The sequence below is a fragment of the Pyrgilauda ruficollis genome, unplaced genomic scaffold, assembly GCF_017590135.1.
Source record: "Pyrgilauda ruficollis isolate IOZ18807 unplaced genomic scaffold, ASM1759013v1 scaffold111, whole genome shotgun sequence".
Lineage (NCBI taxonomy): Eukaryota > Metazoa > Chordata > Aves > Passeriformes > Passeridae > Pyrgilauda > Pyrgilauda ruficollis.
In genome coordinates, this window is record NW_024509322.1 from 230598 (window position 1) to 256875 (window position 26278).

Sequence of the window (26278 nt, forward strand, 5' to 3'; positions counted from 1 at the left end):
CCTCAGCCCCTCTGAGCCCCTCAGGCCACCTCAGCTCCTTGGGACATCCTCTGAGTCCCTCAAGGCATCCCCTCAGACTCTCTGAGCCTCTCAGGCCACCTCAACTCCTTGGGACATCCTCTGAGTCCCTCAAGGCATCCCCTCAGACTCTCTTAGCCTCTCAGGCCACCTCAGTCCCTCAGGGCATGCCCTGAGCCCCTCAGGCCACCTCAGCTCTATGGGGCATCCTCTGAGTCCCTCAGGGCATCCCCTTGCCCCTCTGAGCTACATGGGGCACTCCCTGAACACCTCACGGTCCCTCAGCCCCGAGGGGCAGCGTCTGAACCCCTCAGCCCGAGAGAGCAGCCCCTCAGCCACCCCCGAAACCCCTCACACCGTCCCCACCCCCGCCGGCGCGGCCCCTTTAAGAGCGCGGCCCCTTTAAGAGCTTGGCCCCGCCCCCCGCGGTCGCTGCCGGGGCCGCTGCTGACAACAAGATGGCGGCGGCGGCGGGTCCGGCGGGCGCTGAGAGTCGCGTGTTGGGCTACAGCCTGCACCGCTGGAGCAGCTTCTCCTCTACTTACTTGCCCGAGTGAGTGCCGAGCTCGGCACCGCGCCTGGAACGCGCTGCGGGCTCGGGTCTGGGGGTGGCCGAGCGGCTGGGCCTGTGTGCGGCCTGCGCGGGCCCCGCGCTGAGGCCCGCGCGGGGAGGCCGCGGCGGGGGGAGTGGGACCGGAGCTGTGTGCGAGCGGCGTTCTGTGTGTGAGAGGGCTCTGTGCAGCAGATTTTGGGAGGGCCATGTGTGAGCAGGGTCTCTACAGGAGAGTTTGGGGTGGCTGTGTATGGGAGGGTTCTTTGCAGCAGGGTTCGGGGGCTGCGTTTGACGGAAATCTGTGCTGCGGGACTTGGGGGTGTTAGTGGGGCTGGAGGTGCTCAGCTGGGCTGGGGGTTCAGGGACAGGGTATTATCATTTGGGGCTGTGTTTGGGGAAGTGGTTCATGAAGAGATTTGGGAGGAGTTGCCTGGGGCAGAGGGTCTGGGCTTGCAGGTTTCGAGTGGTGAGTTAAACCGGGAGGGGCTGGAGAGTCCGGTTTGGGGGTAGCTTTAGCACGAGATACGGGCAAAGGAAAGTTGCAGCTAAAGAGGAGAAGCTGACTCCAGATTTGGGGGAAGAACAGGTACCATCGTGGACGAGGCTGGTCAGGTAGTGGGTGAAACGAGGGGAAGGGTCAGTGCCCCTCCTGCCCTGCCCTGCCTCTGTCAGGTGCTTGTGGGCTCTGTGTTTTTTGGCAGCTGGGCGTCCTGTCCTGCCCCTGACCTCTAGAATGCTGGGCAGTGTCCCCTGCTGTGTGTGGCTTTAGGGGAAGGGGGTCACCTGCTGCCTTAATCGCCTGCTTCTAGGAATTTGGGGTTGGCAGGAGCTGTTACAGCCATTGCTCTGTGCTGCTGTATCAGGTGGTCCCATCCTCTGTTGGCCGTGTGGCATCCAGCTGCAGCCTGTGGAACGCCACTAGTCGCTGACAGTCAAGTTTGGAGCGGCCACAGCATGGTTTAGGTGTGATGTTTTTGGTACACCTTTTGGATAAGCCATCCTTGGTGCTGGAATTCGGGAGGACTGCTGGGGTCACAGCACAACGAGCTCATGGAGGGCTGTTGAGACTCATCCCGTCATTGATTGTGCTGCATTTGCTGACCTTTGATTGATGTATCCTCAACTCACCTGCTGTCAACAAGTGACAGAGTTGCCTTAGTTGTTAATTATTAATATCCTCAATTATCTCCACTTTGCAAAATGAAGTAAACCTCTAAAACCGGGTTTTTAACTGAACTCTGAATTGTTTTGCTTTTCTGTATATTTTCTGTGTTAGATGTGAAAAAGAACTGGTTTCTTTGCGAATTGGTAATCTTTGGTGCTAATGAAGCCGTCCCTTTACCTTCCCTGTTAAAACAGCTTGTCCTTAGGGTGCCTCTTTCAGGTCTCTGATGTTATTTCTACTGGCATTTCTGGCTTTTAAATCTTGTTAAAGTGTTGGTCCCTGAGGAGGGGGTGACAGTCCGTTATTGATCTCAGTGATGTGCTATAAACACAGAGTATTGTGTTTGTCCTTGATACTCCTTTCCAAGGCTCCCATTAGTCCCTTTTGCTACTGACTCGTGTCAGGAATTAAGTTTCACGTGGCATCTGCAGTGCTGCCCAAAGTCCTTAATGCCTTCATGTTCCTGTCGCTGGGATGGTATTTTACAAATGTGTGACCTTGCATTTGGCTGGTTTTAAGATGTTTAAAAGTGCTTGTCATCAGTGAAAACAACTTTATCTGCTTTTAAGCGCTGTAATCCCAGCAATGGGCTTGTTCTCTGGTGTGCTGACCTTGGTCTGAGGGATTCTGGTCTTGTTATGGAAGTTTTGGTTTTTGCTTGCTAACTTTTTATTCCCATGGTGTGGGAGAGAGCTGGAATACAATCTGAATTGGAAAGGAGAGGCTTTGACCTGTGATTTAAGATCACCCTTTCAAAAAGAGAAAGTTTAATAAGAAATACATGGGAGGGTGGGATTTTGGGGATGGGCTGAAGATGGAAATCTTGAAAATTGCTGGGACAAGACCATAACACCCTGTGGGATCAACATGCACATAGAGCTAAAGGTTCTCTTAGTATTTAATACTTAGAACAAAATGATGCTTGTCTGGAAGAACTTGATCTTAGAGGATGTTTTCCAACCTGCATGATTCTAGGACATTGGGAGTTCTGGTTATGCTGTAGTTTAAATAAATTCACTGGCATAGCTAGAAAGAAACTACTTTAGGAGAAAAGGGGCTCTGCCCTCATGTATGTAGGAGTGAATATACAACTTATTAAATATTATTGATTGTTGTTGGGAGTTGTGGTATTACAGGCAAAGTGCCTGGGGAGGAGCAGCAGAGGAGTTAAGCACGATTTTAACACATGCCTTAAGTAGTTGTATGGTTTTAAATGTGAAACAAAGTTCTGGAATGTAAAACTTTTATCACTCCTGATTAGGGAAGAAATTAGATGTCTAGTGACATCTCACCTGCTTATGTGATGCTCAACTGACACTGAACACTGAAATCATCTGATAACCTCTCTTTTAATTTAAAAACGCCTAAACAAAGCAAAACAAAAAGTGTTTTTCAGAGGCCTTTCTGGTCATGCTCTAATTGAGGATCAGTGATCTATTGAAAAACTCATTTTCTTTCAGTGACAGAGAAGCTTCCCCTGCTGAATGCCAGTGTCTTTCCTCTTGCATTTGGTGGTGGTACTGGAGGATTAGTTAGTGCTGGATCCAGTTTCTGGCAGTTTTACCAGTGCTGCAGCTACCTCTATGTTTGCAAGGACTTTTCCAGACGTTAAGTGGGGATTGTCTTAATGAAAAGAAATAGTTCTCCTGTTTTGCAAATCACTGGAGTTGTCTATTGGTTTGTACCAGCAAGAAGACTTACTTGGATATTTATTTTAGAAACTGTGGGTGGAAATCAAAAAATTGATCTGGTAATAGTGGCTGGCTCAGTCTGTGTTGTAGGGGAGGTTGTGCCTTTGGGAAGAGACTTGATCCGAGAGGAAATTTGGTGCTGAAACATCTGGTGTTTCCAGAGGTGCTCTGCCTGTGCAGGGGCACCGGTGCATTGAGAGGCTTCAGGTTATCCAACTAGGAAAATGATCAGCCCGGCCCATTGCCTGACACTGCTCTGTCAGATCCATTCCTTGCCTCTCCAAGGTTCTTCCCGGGAGGAATGGAGCCTCAGGGGAGGCTGCTCCCTGGTGCCTCACACGGGGCTGGCCTAGGAATTGCTCCAGCAGTGACAGTGGCTTCTCTCCAGGGACACAGACGAGTGCTGTTGTCCTTAGACATGCACAGAGACAGGGAGATGGGCTCAATCCTCTCCCTTCTTTGCCCTCCTGCAGGAAGTGATGAGCTCAGTCACTTTGTTTCTTTTGGGACAAGGAGGGAATAAAGAGTTACAGAAGGTAATGCCGGCCTTGCTCCAATTTGGTGGTGTTTGGTTTTGTTTTTTTTTTGGTAAGGAATAGAACCAGAAGCTCTTGCTCTACATGGAGAAAAGTACTTCATATCCTGACTTTTTCAGTGGCTTGTTTTTGTACCTGCTCCTGTTTGAACTTCCTCCTGAGGTGAATGAGAGGTGAAGTGCTGTACTCTGTGATGGCAGCTTTGTACCCTTTTTTATTGCCAGATTACTGCATCCTGGGGCTGTGGGTTCTAGTGGCTGCATCAGCCTCATGACTGATGGCATTTTGTATTTGGTAATGCACTCAGGTCCTTCTGTCACTGTTTTATATGGCTGAAATCCCACTTGAGAGACCAACAAGAGCTTTTTACTGTGTTCCTCTATTCACATGCTTTAGTGAGGAACATTCATCCTGTTTCTGTTGCTCAGATTTTCAGTCCTTCAAGTTTTCCTGTTTGGCATCTCTGTAGAGGAAGATGAGTATATTTCCTGTGTTTGACTCCAGGATTTTTAATTAGTGTTTTGTTTATTTCTTGTGCTAAGGTTGTTATTAAGAATATAAATTAAGTCTGGTTTCTTAGCTGATAATTAAATACCATTAACAACCTTTTGGTTGGTGTCACTTTTTCACTGCAACTCACTTTCATCTATTTAATGGTCAACTTCAGTTGTTCAGAGAATTCCAGTCTTCTTCAGTTTGATGCCTTGAGTGGTGTCATGCTGAAGGCTGAATAACTCTGTTGTCCCCTTCCTAGGAAGGATCTAGTTATTTGTTAAAATATACTCCATTTTATTTTTTCATCAGTTTTCTGTATTTCCATCAAACTAGGGGAAGAAAACTTAGTGAAAGATACTTTGTAAGTAAAATATGAGTGACTCATAGGCTTTTAAAGTGAGAATGCAAATCTTATGTTTGCTTTCTAGTTATGAGGATGTAACACCAAGTTCCTGGCCAGACTAAAATGTGCTGATGTAGTGTACAGCACTAAAATGTAGTGCTGTAGACTAAAATGTACACTCTGAAAGAAGTGTACTCTAATGTTTTCAAATCTTGCAAAACCTTATCAAGAAGGTGAAGAGAACACATGCAGCAAACTTTTTGGGTTAAAGTCCATAAGGATTAAAAACAACAGACCTAAACAAACAAACAAAAAGCCCCAAGGGAAAAATAACCTGAATTCCAGCTCCTGTGCTCGCTGAGGTTTTTGTAACAGGAAAAAACATATGTTTGTGGCCAGTGAAATGTGGTTCCCAGTTTCTCCTCCAACCACATGAAAGTGATGACTCGGATCTGTACCACAGAGGTTCATAAGTCTCCTTCTAGATGCATCCAGCTCTTGAAGAATCTCCTGTTCAAGCTGAGAGCATTCATGACTAATGAAAAGGTTTATTTTTAATATTATGTTCCCTGAACCCAAGCTCTGTTCCCTTTACAAGGCGAGGATACCTTCTGCTGAGGTCTAAGCACTTTAAAGCCATCTAAACCAGACCCAAATGGTGGAAGAGTTGTGGAACTGTAACTTTGAAGGTTTTCTGCACTAATAATAAGCATTAATGTACTTTTTTTCAGCTTAAGTTGTCAGCATTTCTAGCTTACTTAAGTATTTTGACGTAGCCAGTTCACTTTCCTTGTTGCAATTGCTTTGCCTTTACATAGGGGAAGGTGAGCAGGCACAGGGGCTGGCTCTGTAACTGCAGATGACTTTCAATATTGATCAACACTTCCACCATTTCTTAAAATGAGGAGGGGATGCAAACTCTGGCAAGCCAGTGAGCTGCCCCACTCCTTTCCTCTCAGCTGAGCCCTGTGTACAGAAATGCTCTCAGTTCTGCTTTTCGTCCTTTTAAGTAGCCAGTGGAAAATATTTTTCCCCCTCTGCTTGTTTGTGTGGACTTTTTGGATGTTTCTAGACAACCTCATGTTCTGACAGGCATTTTTCCTCTTGTTTATGTCACTTTTGTAGCTTAGGATTTTTCTGTGAGTGCTGAAATTCAGTACTTACAGAGCAAAATAGCTCTGTAGAAAATAAAGTTGCCTACAGATTGAATACATAACTATAAAATACTTCTTTGGTGTCTGATGAAGTTAATTAGTGAGAAAGAAAAATGTGAGAGGTGGAGGGAGTGAAAAAAAACCCCAAAATTATGAAGTTATGAGGGATTATGAGTTATGATGTCTCTTGTTCCCCAGGTAAAAGCACAAGTGCTGTAGTATGAGCCTTTTTAGGCTCCAGTTAAAATATAGACATTATTTGAGAGATTGGACAGGTTTATTCACTGGCAGAAGGAGGAAGGTGAAATGCTAATTGCTCAGGTTCCCTGGTGTGCCCAACCTGGCAGAACCTGTAGTGCTCTGATGTTCAGCCTATTCTGGGATGGCATTTTACAGAACATTAAGAATGTAAAATTTTCATGGGAGGTGTTAACATCATCAGATTGTGCGTAATTTGCTGTATATGTGGCTGTATAGCCTTTGAGTTTAATAAAAGTTTTCCAGCCTTTAATTACTAATTACTGGTTTAAAGACTAACTAGTTATTAAAACAGAGTTTTCCTTGGGATAAGTGTTATTGCTCAGGCATCATGTACAGTCTGCTTGATTTTTTTTTTTTTTTTATGGCAAAAGAATATGGTTTTTAATTCTGTATGTTGATTATGTTTTTATCAGATTGCTGGTAGACTGGTCAGGTTTATCACCCCCACTGACTTTGTGCTCTGACCCTGATTTTTTTGCTGAGATTAAGCAGTGTGGGTAGCGCTGATTCCATCACTTACATAGACGGTGACTTGTTCCAAAGCAAGCCAGTGTTTGACTTAGTTGCATGTTAATATAAACTTGTAAACCCAGATGTAATTTTGCTTTTTTTACCTGTTGAATTTTGTGGGAAGAGTGAGCTGTAAGTTCACTGGGTTTGAATTCCATAATACACCAGTTACTGGAAAGGGAAGAGGAACACTGAGGTTGTAGAGTGGTTTGTTCCTTTAGGTAGTTGCTATTTCAGTCATTACTTCCAACTCACTGTGCATAATCCTTGAGAAATTATTTCCTGAATCAATTTAAATCAAGGAGCACAACCATCTATTTAAGTTGAGGACAGCAGCCTGCACGTCTGAATTTGAACTGCAGGAGCAGACTGGCTGATAGCACTTGCTCTTCCTTTGCTGGCACCTTCTGCTGTTCCTGGAAAAGGACAGGATCTTCATCATGGAGAAAAACTGTGCTCTGGTCAGTTTGAATTTGGTGGTGTTTTCCTTGGTCTTCCCTGCCTTTCCTCCTGAGACTGACTGGGTTCATAATGTCATGCTCAAGCTCTGGGAGGGTGCCTGAAAAAACAGTGAAACTCTCTTTAGGACATGACCTGTGTTTTTCTGGAATCCTTTTCTGTCGGTACATAGTTTAAACAGCATTTGGCTGTTATGGTAATTATAGTTAAACAGCAATTTCCCAGCCTGTTCTGCACTTGAAAGTTTTATTAGTAAAGAGATGCAATTTAACACAGAGTGTTAAATTGGAGGTAAAAATTTGGGTTAGGTAAATTGACCCGTGAATAAGGAATTGATGAATGGGTCCCACTCCACTCTTACGTGACAGTGCACTATTGCTAAGTTTCAATTTTGTCTTCTAAAAATCCTCATTTCTGCTACAGGATTTGGAATCTGCCAAATAGAAAGTAATTTTGGCCTGGGAACTTCTGTATCCTTTAGCATGAATTATTGATCCAAAATAAGGAATTATTCCCTAATGTAATCCAGGGTTAAATGTTTGACCTGTACTACATTTCTCCACATAACCAGCACTTAACAGGCTGATACTTCCTTATCTTCCCAGATCACTATTTTGTCTTCTGCATTCCCTGAGTCGCACTGTCAGTGAGAGAAGCTTAAGTTTGAAAGGAAAGCTGTGAAAATTTTCCCACCTGGAACCAGGATGCATTTTCCATAGAGTTTTGGTGCAAAAATTTCCAAACCTGACATCACTTTGGGCATGAGGGCGCTTCAGTCTGTTTTGTTGAACATAGTCTGCTCTAAATTCTTTTACAGGCATCAGTTTTTTGGGTGAACTTTTACTGGGTGTGAGGTTACAGTGCTGATGAGTATTAAAGATGTGTTTATGGCTTACATTAGCAATGTATATCTTTATATATCATCACTCAGTCTGGTTTTGTGGCTTCCCCTGAGTGGAATTATTACAGATATTGTGGAATATAAGAGCATCCTTGCCGTGTTGTGAAATCGTGGAAGGCCTTGATCTACTTCGTGGCCTTTGTTAAGTTTTTCCATATGTGCATTAGTCAAGCAGAAATACTCTACTGAGGTTGTGATGCTTCCAAAATATAGCACAGGGAATTTGCATAGATGTGTGCTAGACATTGCTTTCTTCTAATCTACTTAAAAAGGGTCTGTCCTGTCCCAAAAAAATGCTTTTGGAAATGAGAAGTGAGCAGTGCTGAAGTGGGCTGCTCCATCCACCAGAGTGGAAGATTTGGAAAGTCCAAGTTTTTGTGCTGATTGCTGGCTGTAGAAATCCCGATGTTCACGGATGATCCAAACTATTTTCAAGCTGGACAGGAGATTTTCTCAAAATGAAAACTTGCTATCCAGTGGTTGTGGGTGGTGATGTTTTAAACTCTGGAGGATTTTAGTCTCCAGTATTTTATCTATTGGCTACAAATTCAGTCAACTGCAGAGTGTAATCTCTTCATCTTTATCCTTGAGTCTTGGAGGGCAGAATTCATGCTATTCTTGGTCTTTTTATTAAGCCAGGGATTTATTTCTACTCAGGGAGTCTTCTGGTATCTTACCTAAGCTTGGTTAAAAGGCAGGAATTCAGATATCCTTGTGTGCTCAAATATCTTTATTGAGGATAATAATATGTACAAGTGGACATGTATAATATATGTACAGGTAATAATATGTACCAGTGAACACAGAGTATGAAATGAGTAAAAGAAACTGCATCAGATGATTTTATAATCACTGAGTTCATTAATATCACTGGCATTTTAAGTTACTTGCTTATAAAAAAATAGATAGACATTAATCAAACTACATAGAAAAGATCTGTTTTAGTGATCTAACAATTCTTAAATTTAAACCCAAAGTTAGTGCAGGGAGAGAACAAACCTTGGCAATTTTTCAAGCGTAGAAGATTCTCAGCATCACTTAGCAGTGAAATTGCATCTAAACTATAATCCCTAAATGTTGGGACAATTAGGCTGGTAATCATCTGTGATGCGTGAAGTTACTGTGGGTACCAACTCAAGTAAATAAGCCTGACTTTATTTTTTCTCCTGTTTGTTTTTCCTCTGTGCTAATACTGGGTATTCCCAGCCTGGAGCTGGGAGCTCTTGCCACCAAGGATTTGAAACTCTCAGTGATACAGTCAAAAGTTTAATCCGTGATTTAGGGTTTTTGAGTGTCACTGGAATAGAAGTTATTTACTGGGCTCTGATAACTTGGAAATGACCTGAAGTTGTGGCAGGGGAAGGTTAGATGGGATCTCAGGAAGGGATTCCTTACCAAAAGGGTTGTCCAGCCCTGGCTCAGCTGCCCAGAGCTGTGGTGGAGTCACCGTTCCTGGAGGGATTTTAAAAACAAGTGGATGTGGCACCTGAGTGGCCTTGGCAGCGCTGGTTTAATGGTTGGGCTTGGTGATCTTAGGGCTTTCCTAACCCCAAGTGATTCTGTAACTTCCCGCACTACACTGCTGCAGTTTTAGTCACTATTGTTACTATTTAATTCCTGTCGTGTCTCCAGGAAGAACTGATGAATCAAAAAAGTCTTGTTTTAAAGTCTTAACTAGATGGGGGAGTGATAAAAAATACTTCTTATCTTCTCTTACTGGAAATGTCTGTGACAGAGTCATTTAGCATTTGAGAAGAAGTTAGGTTGGTCTGGCAGTGATGATAGGCACCTTAAAAAACAAAAGCAAACTTTCCATTGAAAAAATTGAGAACGTGATTTTAACTGGGTTGTTTCTAGGCCAGAGCTAAGTAATCCCAGATTTGTTGACCAGTATAGTCAGCTGTGATCTGATGAATAAATTTCTGTAAGATTTCTAAATTCTTCAGTTTATTTTTGTAATGCTGTATTTACTAAGCTATTTTTTATAGAAATAGGTTTATAATATACTGGATGACAGTGTGAGCACATGAAGCAGAATTGAGCAGAAAGTTGGCCAATCTCGTGACATTATAATATTTAAAACTGTGCTCCTGTGCATTGTTCTACTCAAATTTAGTTTTGCTATGCAAGAGGTTAAGAAGTTCTGTATTGTAAAAAAGCAACCCCAAAACCCTCCACTTTTTTCCTCAATGGATCTGCATAATAACTTCCCATTTTTACTGTTTTTCAATCAAGGAATTTCCATGTCTTTACATCCTTCTGCCACTCTGAGCAGAGAACTTTTCCAGCGAGAAGGAGAGAAACTGTAGCAGAACCTTAAAAGTGTTTTTGGACTTGCTTTAGGGGGCAGCTATAGGTTCACGCAGATTTTCAAACATTGCAGCCAGGTGGTTCAAAACCAGCATGGCTTGTAGTGAGTTATGGGAGTTGCAGGAGAAAAAAACAACAACTGTATTTCTTTGTGTATTTCTTTCCAGATCCACTGGATTTTTAGGTGGTAAGTAGGTTTTTTTTGCCCCTGTTTTTCTTGGTTAAGGCTGTGTGTACATTCCAGTGTCTAGGCTGGGCAGGATTATCTCCGTGGATGCTTTCTGCTGGCTGCTGTGAGGGTTCTGCATGTTTGGAATAGTTTGGTCCACCACGTCTTACAGTGGACTTAGTGGAAATTCTAGTCTGTGTATTCCAGTTGCTGTATTCTTCCCAATCTCTTTTGGGATGGTTGTAGGAAAAACTGAAAGAATCATCACGTGGACAAACCTGGAGCAAGTATTTAGTCCATTTCTAGCCAGTCTGTGTTTTCCTAGCACTCCAAGTGCCTTTTTGCAGTGTAATGGCATGGTAGCTCTGTGGTTTAGAAGAAGAGAGTCTGAGTTCCAAGTCCTCTTAGTAAAGCCTGTGCCCTTTCCTGCACAGCTGCTCTCTGAAGAGCCATATGAGTGTGCCAAGCAAAGAGAGTGTTTGGGATTTGTTTATTCTTAAAGACTTGTTCCTAAACTCATGGATTTCCCTAATAGCAGCTCCATGAAAATATTTAGGTTAGATGCAAATTATAGCAGCCTTAAACATAATTTGCAGCATATTCTGCAAAGTCATCTTATTTCTCCCTTTCCCACTGGAGCAAAGGAAAACTCTCCCTTAGTGATTGTCGTGCCTGAACCCACAGAGCTCTTTGCACAGAGAAGTTCCCAGGCATGGGGACATCTCTGTCATTCCAGCAGAGACCAGCCAACAGTTGGCACAAAGGATATGACAGTTTCTGGGTTGGTAAAAGGAAAAATTATCTCCTTCCAGCAGTTGTGAGACCAGTGTCTGCCTGGGTAATGAAAAGAAACTTGCACCGTGCTCTGCCAAGAGCTTTCTGCGTGGAACCATCCACTCTTTAGTGATGGGAATGCTTACAGTGAGGCTTAGCCCCTGGGAGCTGTGCAGGCAGCCAGGTTAGGAAATAAGGCAGCACCAGGGCTGCCTCTGGAATTGCTTGTGATGTTAATAAAATGGCCCCTTCTGCTTTGCTTTTCATAGCAGAGGTGCTAAAATTATAAAATCAGAGGGTCTAAAATTCTCAGCATCCAGAGTTCCAATATCATGTCATCTCATTTTTTTAGTTGTTTCTTTCCAGTGGGAAGGGGGGGGATTGGGAGTTCACTCCAGTGGAACCCCTGGTCCCAATCCAGCTGCTTGCTCATCTTTTAGTCCCAGTTTGTGCTGGTTATGGTATGAGCTGAGCTGGAGAACTGATCTGACGAAAGAAGTTATTTATGCAAATCTTTATTATAGCTGCTGGTGCAGGGAGGGGGAGGATCCTTTGTGAGTGGGTGGGGTGGTCCCTTTGGCAGTGTTGTAGTTTCGTGCTAGACTTGATCTTGTACCCACAGCTGATGATGAGAAGTTATCTCAAACCACGTTTAATGGGTTGCTTTTTTCACAGGAAAAGCTTGCGTAAAACCGTTGGTACTTGTGGTAGCTCGAGGGCTTACAAATACCTTTTTTAATGTCTTGTGAAAATTACATGGAAAGTCGTTGTGTTAATGGAATTTTCACTTCTAAAGTTTCTCAGATTTTAATCTAGGTGTCATATCTGCAAAGCCTCCCTCCGGGTACTGTGTAGGAGTTTTGTGATGTCCAGAAAAAGGGCTTTACATGGAAAAAGCATCTGCTGTTAGGACATGCATTTGTTTGTTTCTTATTGCCTCAGGGCTGCTGCAGTGCTTGAATTCCTCCAAGTCCACAAATTTTCCTAAACTGTTATGGTATGGCTTTGTACACATGGACTTCTGTCTTCAATGTTTGTTTAATCTTAATAAATTAATAACCCATGTATTTTAAACATTCTAACTCCATTGATACTGCTATCTTTATCTTTCACATTTCTTTTTAGCCTTTATTTTGTGTGAGCTGCCTGTCCCTTTTCTCTGTGGAAGGGTTTTTATCTTGTCTAGCTGTAGTGATTGAGATCTTCCTTGGTTGTGGCAAAACTGATCTTTGACCTGGAGAAGCAAACAAGTCTGCTTCTAAAAATATGATATTTGGGATCTGTCCCAGGTACAAAATGCCTCTTTCCAGCTGGGCATTATCTGACTGTGCAGCAGTGCCAATTCCTGCGAGTGTTGCTCAGTGTATGAAGAGTTTATTGTCTAATGTTTAAACAAATGTAATGGAATCATAAATAAAATTTATTCCGTAGGGTAACTTGTCTTCTTGTGTTCCAGGATTAGGATAAATTTCCATAAAGGAGAAAAGCCATACAGCATTATTTAGTTTTATCTGCCTTTGTATCCCTAAAGTATTTAATATAAGATACATATCTTTAAGTTTAGCATTTTTTTTCTCTCCAGATGCTAAGAGCTATCAAGAATTTATCAAATACCATGCTCTTGCCTGTGGCATGGTACAGGAGACTGCAGGTGATTCTTCTCGAAAGCAAGTGTCTTGTGGTTTCTAATGGGGACTTAGCTTTCAGACTGGCAGCTTTTATTAGAAATTTGTGTCTCAGTTCCCAAATTCTTCTCTTTGCTTAGATTGGTTTGTTTTGTCCCAGTTGTTATTAAAGCCAGGACCAGGTTTTCTCTTGTAATTGAGCCTCTTTGCAGTGCAGATGATGTTGTTAGCTGGATGTTGAATTATGTAGAGCCATGTTTTTATGTTTGATGGGGTTGGAGCAGAGGGCAGTGCTGTTCCATTGCATTTTCCCAAGTGGGGATGGGTGAATAAAGCAGCCACAGACCTGGCTCGGTGCTGGCATCGCTGTTTAATAAATGCCATGCTATGATGGGAATCAGCTAAAGCGAGGGGGAACTTCAGTTTTATTCCGGCACTGTGTGAAAATCCGGAGGTGTTCTCCAAGCCTGTGGAAAGACACAGCCACTTGGCCGGCTCTCAAAAGTGTTCAGATTTAAGAGGCCACCCTGGCGTGGCTCCTGGCTGTGTCCCTTGTCCCATCATGGGACTGCCTGGATACTGTTGCTACTATGGTGATTTTGGGCTGCCCAGTGTGGAAAGAGCCAGCTGATTTCTGTCTGGTAATGCTCAACCTCTGACTTAACCTCTTTCCCTTTGGAGCTTTCATTGGAGTGCTTTTTCCTCCAGCCCTTTGTAGTAATCCAGATGCTCGTGTTCTTTTCCTCCTACACAGCAGATGGAGATGGCAGAAGCCTTTTGATGACTGTTTCCTTCTTTTTACATAAGTTTTATGGGCTGACGAGTTCGTTTGTTGGAAGTGGTGGAGCTCACAAGCCCTGTCCAGCAGGTGGTGCATTGTCACCTTGCCAATAATTATATATATTTTAGGGATTTTTAGGTTGGTTTTTTTAGTTTAATCTGGGACGTGAGCTTTATTGCATGGTTATAGAAGAGAAAGCAGATGTGTCATGTAACTGTCATGATGAATCTCTTTTCATTTTAGCCAAAAAATAACTATTTTGAATTTATTAAATACCTAAGTATTGTACTGTTTCAAAGTGAAGAAAGCAACTCAATTTTGCTGGTTGAAGAGTTGAACTTCTACTTTTTTGTGTGTTGTTCTGGGCTTGTAGCTCGTGAAAAATACTTATTAAAATTTGGCACGACTCCGGTGGTCATCTTTCTATGCTCCAGGAAAGCTTAAGTGGGTTAGCAGCCCTTTCTCTCCCTTCCAGTATTGCCTACCTACTAAAGGAGAGTTTTTGGCTCACTAACCCTCCAACTGCTCATGATTTTAACCATACTGAAAAGTTCTTACCCTACTGAGGTGTATAAGCCTATTTTTTTCCACTTCATTACAGACTTAAGCCTATGTAAATTCATCTGTTTTACATTTATGTCACAATTTGAATTTTTTTTTTATTTCGCAACTTGGAGCTCTGTTTCACAACCACAAAGCTTGAAGGCGTATTTTGATGGGTCCTGTAAAATAGCAATTTAGAAAATCTTTAGAAAAAAAGGAGGAGAACCTGAGTCTGTACCTAATGATTTAGGTAGTTGCATGAGAATGCTAGTGATCTGAATATACAACAGTTTATTGGAGATGTAAAATATGCAGCTGTTACTTAAATTACTTTTGGCTTCTTGTTTCTTAGGAATATCTTGGTGGATAGACCAAATGATCAGTCCTCAAGATGGTCTTCAGAAAGCAATTATCCTCCCCAGGTAAGCTCCTGAATCTGTGCTGCTCTATGTAATGTATGCTGTGTTTTTATTTTAAATGTAGGCTGCTGCTATTGACATCAACATATTTATAGGCTTCCTTCTCTGAGTAAAATGCAGGTTGTTGGTACATGAGATATTTACATTTCTAGCAATTTATGATCCTTCTAGAAGTGCTTCATTGCGGGGGAAGTTTCAGGTTTCCTCCTTGGCAGTCATGGTCGTGCTGGAAATAATCAAACCTTATGGTGAGATTAAGCTGCTAATGAGGCGTGCAGGTCCCCCTTTGTCAGCACTACTGGAGGCTGTTGTAGGTTCTTGGCCTTGAATCCCAGATCTAAGGAGCTGGTATTTGTTTCTCCTTATAGCACGTTCAGAAATGTGGCCTCTGGTTAGAGACACAAGTGTCACCTCTTCTGCTGGTTAAGCACCTTATTAAAATAAGATTTGTATTGATTTTAGCATCTCATTTGCTTTCTCACTATTATTAAGGTTGTTAGATTATCCAGAATATTCTTTTCCACTTTTTTTTTTCTCCAGTGAATGTTATCCTTCTCTCTGTGTTAGATCTGTACCTTACTACTCTGGCATGTTTGATCAGCTTCTATGTCTCTTACGCTACTTGTTTTCAATTCTTTGTTTATAGCATTGGTACACAGCAGAGTGACTTGCACAATGTCCCTCTCCTGCAAAGTTCTGCTTATCTACTTATTTAATCCAAGTATTCCTAATGAGTGAAATCTCACAGGGTCTTTCTCCAGGTAAATCTTGCTGCTTTGTCTTGGAGTTGTGTTAAAGGTCTAGGGTCTTCACTGGTGGCTCCCTAGAGAAGCAGGTCATCTGCTGCCACTGAAGAGCTTTCACCTGGTTTTTCTGATCAATCCTCTTGTGTCATTGTGTCTGTAAAATTAGGTTTTTGGGTTTTTTAGAGGAGAAGGAAAGGTATCCTTTGTATTCCTTAAACTTAATTGTGAAGACTGATATTGATTCTCTTGATGCCTCTGTGCATCTACTGCTCTTTGAATTTGATTATTTTACTTATTTATATTTTGATAAACAATGTAGGATTTAAATCCATAGCCTGAAGCAGTTTAGTCTATCTAGGAACTATGGATTGCAGAGTAATGAGTATTGACCATGGATTGTATCCCAGCCTGTCCCATCCTTTACTTTCTTTTATGCAGGAAGCACATGTTTTTCTTGGGGTGCTTTTGTTCCCAAGGCAAAGTTGGTTCATGGTGTGTCTTTGGGCTGGGTTTTTCATCTGAGATGTGCTCTTATTTGTTGCTTAAATTCACTTTTGCATTTTCTGAGCCGTCCTGAATATTCAGTCCTTTTAAAAATCTGATTCTGGAATGGAAATGAGCCTCCTGTAAGTGGATGCTTTAAAATATTCCCAGTTTATACTTAAGGCTGACAAGAAGTGATGCAGGTTATACTCAGACATGTAGATTAAGCAGGGATTAATTAGAGTGGCAGACTTCTGTACAAACCACATGAGCTTGTTAAAGAGATGTCTTCCAAAAAATTCATGTGTACAAGTCGTGACCTGAATGGAGATACTATTGCAGAATGACTTGACTCCAAACCTGGAGAGTTGGGCACTGCTCTGCATGCTAAGCAAGGCATTTAACCCAAACTTCTTGGTAGGAGAGAGATGAATTAACACTGGCATTGTCTACCTTTGTGTCACATATCAAGACATATATTAGGTATCCAGAATTAAGGCCTGGCTTGCAAGAAAAAGCCCTCATGTGGCAACTGAGATTGGCAAGACAGTATTGGAGTTTTAGTCTCTTACTTAAAGACAAAACTAACAGAAAACCTAGCTGCCAGGCTGGAAAAGACCACGTTGCTATATTCTCTTGCTTGAATCTTTGTATCTAATAATGAGAATATAAAGTACTGTGTAGTTGCTCATGTGTTCAGCAAGCGCAATCCTGAGCACTGAGTGAGAGAGATGATGTATTTGCAGTGCCTTTATGCTATATAAAGTGCTATATACTGCAGCTAATTCTCATGTTTCTAATCTGAGTGTTTAATTATTCATGTAAAGCATTTTTTATGGTTTAATTTCTCTGTTGAAAAATCAGCTGCAAAGAGGAAGTGGGGAATTAAAATCTGCAGAAGAGTCCTGTGTGCAAAGAGTGCAGTTTTTGTTATTTCTGTGCATATAGAAGCAGTTCCCATTTGTGTTGTCTCATATTTGACAGATGAAAGAACTCCAGATTTGGTTGCATTTTGATCGAAATAGTTCTTGCACCTTGTCCATTGAAAGACTGCCAAATTAAATGCAGGAAAATCATTTATATAGGTGTTCTGCTTCCTTGTTCTTTTCCCAGTGGCTGAAGTTGTTGCAGCAGAATCTTAGCTTGGAGAACTTCAGTTGAAACAGTGGATGACTGAATTATAAGTGTGGTGAGGAGAGAATTTGGGAAAAAATCAAGTTGAATAGTTCATGTTCCAAAAAATGTTGATTTATACAAATGACTTTTAATCTCTGGAATAAACATCATGGATCCTATAGGAAATAAAGCTGGAAAGCATTTCATAGGTGTTGTGTTGGCAGCTCTCCATTTAAAAACTGGTCACTCGTGCGGTGACGCACTTGCTGAAGTGTGTGGGTGGCCATAATGGCCTGGACAGGATGCGAACTAAAAGTCAGGGAAATAAAGCTCTGCTTGTTCCAGCTTTATTAGCTGAAACCAGGGCTTAGGCACAGCACAAGAACTGATGTCCAACGTGCTCAATGTGAGATATTTTAATAAGCTCTGCAGCCCTGATCGCTCGTGTTTGTCTCAGCGCCTCACCTTAATGCCAGGCTTTAGCAATTCCCTGCTGAGGTGATGATGCTGTGCTGGCTTAAGGGTAAAAATATGAGTGAGTCCCTAAACATTGGTTTATTCCCTTCCCTCATTGACTGAAAAAAAAATCTTTTCAGGCACCTTTTCTTTCAGAGCACGAATCAGAGGAACATAGGCAAAACCATCAAGATGTGTTCAGAAACGCAATGAAAATGCAGTAAATGTGCTAAAGTCCATAGCAAACCTTTTTAAAAGGAGAAAGAAAATGAAAGTGGAAGTGCAAGCACTTGAAATGCTGCCACGTGACTTTATTTAGGGCTTCATGGGTATGGTAGAGTTAAATAATTCTCGTGGCCATGAAAGCCACCAGTTGGTTATGAATGAGTGCCAGTGAAAGGAAATACATCTGACAGCTGTTTTTCTGTTTATTAAACTAGATATCTTTCTTCAGTCTTGAAATAGATGACCCAGAAATTGTATATTTAATAACAAACCTGTTATGTAGTAGCCTATTCAGGCAGGAGAGTGCGGATGGTTCTATTTTTATTGCTGTTCTCGGCTTACATTGGAAGTGTGAAGCAATGAGGCTGGTGATGCTGAAGACCATGGCCCTGTCAGAAAGGCTCATTCTGATGATTCCAGTGATGGTCTAATGTGGAAGACTGTGCAGAGCACTTAATTCCCATGAGTGGCTTGATTAATAACATGTAAAACAAGAGCATAGATTTTTATTTAGCCACCAGCTTAATTGCAAGAGCAGTCGAGATGTTTGTGTTGTGAACAAGGGGATCCCTTGTTATTTTGTTATTTTGTGGGTTTTATTTTTACATGCAATGCAAGTTTCACTGTTCCCCTAATCAAAAATGCTTGAGCAGAACTGGTTAAAGAGAAAGAAATTGGTAGAAGATTGTATGACTCCAATTGTACAGGCAACTTGTGTATTGCAGTTTGGAATCTAGTTCAGCATATTTGGTCACAGAATCAATTAGGTTGGAATAGACCTCTGAGGTTAGAGTCCAGCCCTTTACCAATCACCACCTTCTCAGTGCCAGGGTCCAGTTAGATGCCACATTCACTTGTTTCTTAGACACCTTCAGGAATGGTGACTCTGTCACCTGCTCCCTGGGCAGCTGATTCCAGTCTTGTGGAATTGTGAATTTTGAACAGTTGAAGATCATATGCATAAAGTTAGTGGCATTGTCCAAACAACTGATTTCAGTTTTGCATCTGAAGACCAGTTTTCCTCTGATTTCCATGCTGCTGTGTAGATTGTATCAGGAATTAATTTGAAGTACATTAATAAAATTTACACTCAGTGTGATGCAGCAGCTTGCATATGGTTGTCATTAAATAGTAGCACAGACCAGAGCTTCGAAAAAGTTTGCAATTTGCTGCAGCGCCAAGTGTGACAAGGCTGGACTTGCTTTTTTTTAGGGGTGCACTGTAAGCAGCTGTTGGGGTGCTAAAGTGCCATATGTGACTTACTCTGCTCTTTGTGCATATTTACTTACAGATGTGTTGAATCAGAAGCCAGACGTTTTCCTCCTCTAGTTCTTCATAGCATCTTTTTTGTTAGTGTTGTGATTTGAGGCCTAACAACTGGGCTGAGGTTTTTGCTCAGTCATGCCAGTTAGTGTCTGTGTGCCACGTTCTAATGGACAAACACTTCAGTTATAATTTTTGGAATACTGCATGAATACGTGGACATTAAGTGTACTGATGTTGCTCACAGCAATAAAATGGAAAAAGTGTCAAATATCTTGATGTATTTGCCTGAAATCTCATAGACTTTTTCTCTCTCCAGGTTGAATAAATCACTTGATCCTACAGACACTTCTGTCACATCTTTTAGAGCTCCAGAGAATAGTCTGTCACAGCTAAAATCCTGGTAGCAGTCCAGAAATATCCATGCAGCCAGCTGTTAGCAGCTCTTGAGGCAGTGTGTTTTTTCAAGATCAGTGAGGTTCATAGCTGGTACCCACACAGTGGCAGCAGTGTGTGTTTGTATAGAAACCCAAAAAGTACATCTCTGTATTTTTACATATATCATTGAATTACAGAATAGTTTGTGTTAGAAGGGTCCTTAACTCATTCCAAGCCCCCTGCCATGGGCAGGGACATCTTCCACCAGACCAAGTTGCTCCAAGTCCTGTCCAATCTGGCCTTGGACCTTCCTGCGATTGGGAATTCACAGGGTCTCATCACCCTCACAGTAAAGAATTTATTCTTAATAGCTAACCTAGATGTATCTTTTAGTGTGAAAATCTTTCAGTTTGATATGTGTGTATATGCATTATAAACCAGAAAAACATATGTCTAGGTACAGGGTTTTATAGCAGATCTGTCCTTTGTTTCCATGTCAATCAGCAGATAATTCACAAAGAAATGTGGAGTTTAGCTTTTATGCTTCTATTTTCTGTAGGGTCTGCATGACTCAGCAGGTGGTGGGATGTGTGGAAGTGGGAAGGAGGGTGGCAGAGTTCCCTCCCTATCTGTAGGGTTAAGAAATCACTGCTGGCCATGTGGAGTAATTGCTGTGCCTTTCTCCCTTCCAGGCATAAAGGATTTAACTGCAGTCCTGGTTTTCTCTCCTTTAATTTAGGGTAAGAATTGAATAATGCAGGATGACGTTTGTGCCAAGTTTTTGCAAATCTTGTGTGGTGCTTGAGAAAGTATGTGTTCATGGCCCAGGCATTAGGTTTGGGATTCCAGCAGGCTTAAGAATTGCAATTGCTGGTAGTGTTGGCTACACTTTTCCAGCTTTGGGAGAAATCTGCAGCAGATATGATGGTGTAGGAGGAGTTCTTAGACATTGTGTACTGTCTGTTCTTTATGGGAATTTTGGCAGCAGGCTGTGCCATGTATCAAGTGCTGCCTTGCTCATTAAAGGACCGTTCTTTTGCTCATCCTTTCCTTTCTTCTCTTTAGAAAATCAATTTTCTCTGTAGAATTTTAGTGGGTTTTTTTCCTGAAGTTTGGGAAGTACTTTGAGACAACAGCGTGGCTTGCTGCTGCATGAACAGTGGATTCTGACATTTAGATGGATGGTGTTCTTCACAAAAGAGGAAATTTTTCTTTAAAAGTATTTGGAAAAGCACTAAAGTGGTCTTCTGTTGTACCCTCACAGTTGCTGCTACTGGTTTATTTTCTTAATTTTGAAAAAAATTGAGATGCTGGAAGCATGTTTGACAGTAAGTCTGCTATTAGTACCTGTCCAGTCTGCATCCTCATCTGTAACTGCTCTGTGTACAAGTATTTCTCTGAATCTAAGCTTTTTGTAAGTGTAGTAGGAACCGGCCACTGAGGTCAAACCTTTGTCCTGGTGCTCTCCAGAGCAATATCAGTACTGCACCTAGATTGAGAATTATTTGCTTTATAGGGCTGAGAAAAAAAAAAAAAAAAGACTGAGAACTAAATGGATGAGCAAGTTTTTTCTGCTGCTCTCTCAAAAGTTACCTTGCCAGGGTAAGATTGCCCTGCTGATGGAGTTGTCTAAGATAGTAGATACTCTGCTAAGATGTTTAACATAGGAGGTACTACTCAGGATCTACAGAAAGCAGCCACACGGATGCAAATATCTCTGCTTGATGCTGATGAAAGACCAAAACTCAGGCGTCAAGCCTGGCTTGGCAGTGCTGCTGCTTGGAGGACAGGGCCACCAGCAGAGCCTGCAGTGGGAGGTGTCCTACAACGTGCTGATCTGCTTGTGCTGGAGTCCTGATGACAGGGCTTTGTAACAAAATCCAGCACGATGAGTAATTGTCATTCTGTGCTTTGCCTCTGTGGTGCACTGCTTGTTTCTGAGAAATCAGGGAAAAAGAGTGAAACACATTTTCAGATATAAAAGTTGATGTATTCTGCAAGGTGAGAAAAAACAAGGTGTCTCCAGACTCCCCCAAGAGCTGTTTGGTAGGGGAAGGTACTTGGTGGTCCCTGATGAATGATGCAAGTGCTTCCCTGCTCCTGCTTTTCCATGGGAACAGATCTCTTCCTCCAGCAGTGCTGGTGAAGCTGGTAGCTGTGGCCTGAGTATAATCTGACTACTCATACACAGATTGTGTCCACCCAGTGTGAGAGGAAAGCAGTTGTTCACAAGGGAGAACATTTTCATCATTTTCCATGTAAAGCTCATTTTCTGTAATTAAGTGGCTCAGTTTTATTTGGGATGGTTAATAAGCAGTTGGTTCCTGTGTTTGCCACACACCAAACTTTGTGTTCAGTGGTTGAACAGCATCAGCCCAGAGAGGAAAAGTAATTTGATGTTCTCTTAGCATGTGGAACATACTGTATTTATCTAATTGTGTATTCAGTTTAGGTTTCATTTCAAGCTGTAGTGGGCGTTTGAATCTTCACTCTCTGTAGTTTGATCCTATTTGCCAGATTTGAGGAAGTCTTGAGTCCAACTTAAAGGAATGTATGTGAGCTCTGAATAAAATTGCTTGGCATAAGTAGTTCAACCAAATCTTCTTCCTAGGTACACTTATTTTAAAATAGTACTTTTAAAAAACCTTTCCTTAATTTCAGGACCAATGAAAAAATACCATAATGGGGAGGTTTCAACTTCACTTTCATTCTCTGGCTTTGTAAACTGAGTATTTGGAGGCTGTAATGCTTTTCCCTTAGTGTGTTTTGCAGCCTTGGCTTTAATATTCAAACTCACTGTTTTCTCTTCCACAGTATTTGATTCTGAAGCTGGAAAGACCTGCCATAGTCCAGAGCATCACATTTGGCAAATATGAAAAAACACATGTCTGCAATTTAAAGAAGTTTAAAGTTTTTGGTGGGATGAATGAGGAGAATATGACAGACCTCTTATCCAGGTAAGACATGATTCCATCAGCTCTGGGAATCATAAGGGCTGGACCAAAATTTACTTCCCCCTTGGTTCCCCAGCAGACACATGGCCAGCAGTGGGGCAGAGCTGTGGTTGTGACCCTGCCATTGGCTGCCCTCGTGTTTGTGATCAGGTCAGAGAGCAGCAATCCCAACACTCGCTCCAGGAGCCTTCCTTATCCTGCTCTAACCACAGAGGGTTTGTGGAGAGCGAGCTCTTGGGGATTTGGAAGAGCTGAGTGCTGGGTGCAGCGTTGCTGGATTGCAGTTCCTTCCTTCCATGTGCTTGAGGCGTGGAAAAAATTATTCCCCAGGTGTAGGGGACTTTGAAGTAACTTTTAAAAGCCCAAGTAACCCCCCCATGTCAAAACCCTTATTGTAGCCTTAAGGATCTGAACTAGTCAGCTGATCTGCCTTTTCCAGATGGGTAAATAAATCAAACAGGCAAATGGAAACCTGCATTTTCCTTCGTTTAGTTGGATTTCGTAGAGTTGTACTGATAGGGACTAAAAAAAGAGCCTTTTGGCTGTTCAGGTTATCTAGAACTTCTGAGTAGTTGCTAATGTAAATTTGTGAGGGCCTTTTAAGGAGTGTGCTGTTTCAGAAAGGGAAAAGAGAGTTAAAATCCAGGAGTACAAGAGAAAAAAGTAGTAAGAACCGGTGTATTTTGGGGGGCCTACAGAAGAGAAGTCCATCTCTAGGGGTACATCAGCAGAGTAGCCACAGACAAACATGGGAAATTGTATGTTGTGGGTATCATTCAAGACCATATAGAATCTATTCACAGCCCTTCCCACACTTTTGCCCTCTTTAGATAGATCTGTCTTGAAATTTACCTTTATTGCTGTTACAATTGTGGGGGGAAAAGTCTTTTATTATCACAGTAATTATTGGCATTTAATATTGTTTCACTTCTGCTGAGGTTTAATGAAAAATCCTCATTTTGGGACCTGTACTTGCATTTTCAGTAAAAATGTACCTAAGATTTCTGATAAATTATACTAAATATTTGATATTTTTAGAAAGCAATGCCCATAAATGAATCACAAAGCACTTTGTCAGGGTGATAATTTTGAGATCTGATCCATCTCCCTCTTGAGAATGGAAGAGTGCAGTTCAGCAGATCAGGAACTGAAGTCTCAGGGTTCCAGGTGCAGAGGAGCAGCACTGATCCAAAGCCAATTCCCTCCCAAAATCCCAGTGCTGCCTCCCAGGGAGGCACAGGTAGGTGGAGAGCAGCCCAGGCCTCGGTCCAGCACGTGTACTGATGATTCAGAGTGGTGTGAAACAAGCTGCGTGTTTCAGGCGTGACCTAGATTGCATTTATTAGCTAGTCCTTAAATATAAGGTAAGATTTAGTAACCTTATTTATTTTTTCCCACAGTGGCTTAAAGAATGATTATAACAAAGAAACATTCACCTTGAAGCATAAAATTGATGAACAGATGTTCCCCTGTCGATTCATTAAGATAGGTAAATGCATTTTTTCAGCATTCTGAGTAGAAAATAATCTCTTCTGATACTTGTGCCTGTCTTGGCACTTGTGACTTCATTGTACTCAGGCACAGTATCCACAATAGCTGTTCCATTTCATCATCTTTTAGGCTGGTTAGATTGGAAGACAGTGAAGTCCTGTTAATAAGAAATAGTAGCTTCATAATTTAGATCCTGGGGACTGAAAGCAAAATAGAGCAATTTTCAGAAATACAGCTGTTGAGTCAACTAATTGTGGGAGAAGCTGCTTACTGTCCTCCTATGAATTGCTGTATAGAGCTTTAAATAAATAACTAAGCTAAATACAAGTAAAAGTTTCCATATTGACAGCCCTTAAGTCTGCAAAAGCTTGAAAAGTTTTGTTCTCAAACACGGTTGCAACACATAAAGCGACAGCAGAAGCCTCCCTTGTTCTCTCCCTGCTGCTCTTATCACAGTGTCTCACTCACCTCTGGCTAAGGATGACACCCAGGGGCAGGAGGGGTTGTACCCCTGATGTCAGCTTTGCCTGGGGCAGGGGTTGAGGGGGTGCTCCCCAAGGCTAGGTGCTGGGATGTGTGGTGGGAGCAGGTAAGGATATCTCTTCCTTGCTTTCTGCAGGCCCGAGAGAACAAGAGCCTTACAGTTGTTGGATTTAATCCAAGGATTTGGAGCCTTTCAGCTTGCTCAGTAAATTTATCTTTCCCTTCCTACCTACTGAGATAGTACAAGAATGACTGGGATTAAACTAGCTGTTTAAGGTTAAAAATAGAGCAAGGAGGTAGTTGCTGAAAAATGAGATGAGATCCTGTTGGCTAATTTACATGAATTTAGGAGTGTTTTGATGTGTTGGGTAATTCCTTTGCCAAGACTCTGATGATAGTGGCTGTGCAGGGGCTCCCCTCTGAGCCCTTTGCCCACTGTGTTCTTTCTGAATCTCCTCATGTTTGTCAGGAACTGAAAGCTTCAGGCTGGGAATCCAGTAATCGTTTGTGGGGTTTCCTGTTCTTAGAGAAGCAGAGGATTTGGTTGTTCACTGGGTTGGTTTCTGGCTGCTACTTTTGGAAGCAACTGTAGGGCTTGGCTTTAGGAAACCTCAAGAGTAGCAGAGGAATCAAGTTAAAGGTTGACTACATCAGGGAAGTTAAATGAATTTTTAAAAGCTTTATTTTTTATTTTTATTCGGAAGCTTCCAACATTAAGTTTTTGGAAAATGTTATTTTTCAGTGGCTAAAAACTAGCAAGTAGTTCCTGGAGGGCTAAAGGGGCCAATGGAAAGATTTCTGGCTGCTTCTTTGGATGTGTAAATTGTATTCCAGGAAAGTGTATTCTGATGAAATGAAGTGTAGCTGTGAGTTGATACTTGTTATGAAAGTGAAATGCTGATTAATTCCCATTACCAGGACGTTTTCCTCTGAAATTACATCAGTACTTTGTTTTCTTGGGATGGGATCTTCATGTAGCACTTTTCTCAAGGGCATGTAGTGATAGGACAAGAGGAAACGCCCTTATCTGAAGGAGGGTAGATTTAGATTAGATATTATAAGGAAATTCCTGATTGTGAGGGTGGAGAGGCCCTGGCACAGGGTGCCCAGAGAAGCTGTGGCTGCCCGTGCATCCCTGGAAGTGTCCAAGGCCAGGTTGGAAAGGGCTTGGAGCAACCTGGGATAGCAGAAGGTGTCCTTGCCCACATCAGGAGGGTGAAGTTGGGTGCTCTTTCAGTTGCCTTGCAACCCAAACCATTCCATGAATAAACATTATTATCTACATTAATATTAGGTTTGCATTGAGCTGCCACTTCCACTGGTTATGGTTTGAGATGAGTTTTCCTTTATTTGTAGCTTTTCATTTCCTGAAGCTGTCTTTCATGAAGAAATTCCTGTGCTGAGACAGAACTGGAAATGGTCTTTTCACCTAAACCCATGAAAGCCTCTGGTTGATGGCTGGTGTCATTTTGTTGATGAAGTTGTGAGAGCATTTTTTACTGTGAAACAACTGCAAAACACTGTTACGAAATTCTGTTATTTTTCAGATTCACAGCTTGAAAATGTTTTGAGTTTGTTAAAATTTCCAAGCTGCTAGCCAAAGTAACTCAAAATTTCAAGCACCATGCTGTGTTCCTTGTAACAGTGCCAGGAAACAAGGCCAAAATCTGCCCTTTTGGACTCTCGGGGACTGACACGGCGAAATCCTGCTATCAGTGAGGTTTGGGGGTTCACAGCACTTGCATCAGGAATGGGCTTTAGGATTCCACAGATCAGCACAGGGACCTACAACAACACTGTCAGCAACACAGCAGTGGGGTGTATATGGGGGCATGGGGCAGGAGAAACCATGGGCAGATCTGGGAGAGAGGAAAGTTCCTGCTCCAGCCTCCATTGCTCACATAGCAGAGGAGTTTTCAGGCTCATAAAACGCAGAATGAATAACCTCTCTCCTTTGGTCAAGAAAAGCCTTGCAC

The 26278-nt window shown here is 42.1% G+C and overlaps 1 protein-coding gene across 3 annotated transcripts in view; it reads left to right on the plus strand.

Moving 5' to 3' along the window:
• The first annotated feature begins 446 nt into the window (after positions 1-446).
• Positions 447-26278, plus strand: part of MKLN1 (muskelin 1) — a 93388-nt gene continuing 67556 nt past the window's right edge. For 2 of the 3 annotated variants that reach the window (XM_041477536.1, XM_041477528.1), the window contains exon 1: positions 22193-22331. Coding sequence is in view for 1 of the 3 variants with exons in the window: in XM_041477521.1 (XP_041333455.1) it covers positions 477-571; positions 14641-14710; positions 22189-22331; positions 23729-23817 (397 nt within the window). In the remaining 2 variants the exon portion in view is untranslated. Of the gene's footprint in view, positions 572-14640; positions 14711-22188; positions 22332-23728; positions 23818-26278 lie in introns of those variants that run through there. The other variant, XM_041477521.1, reaches the window with a different exon arrangement.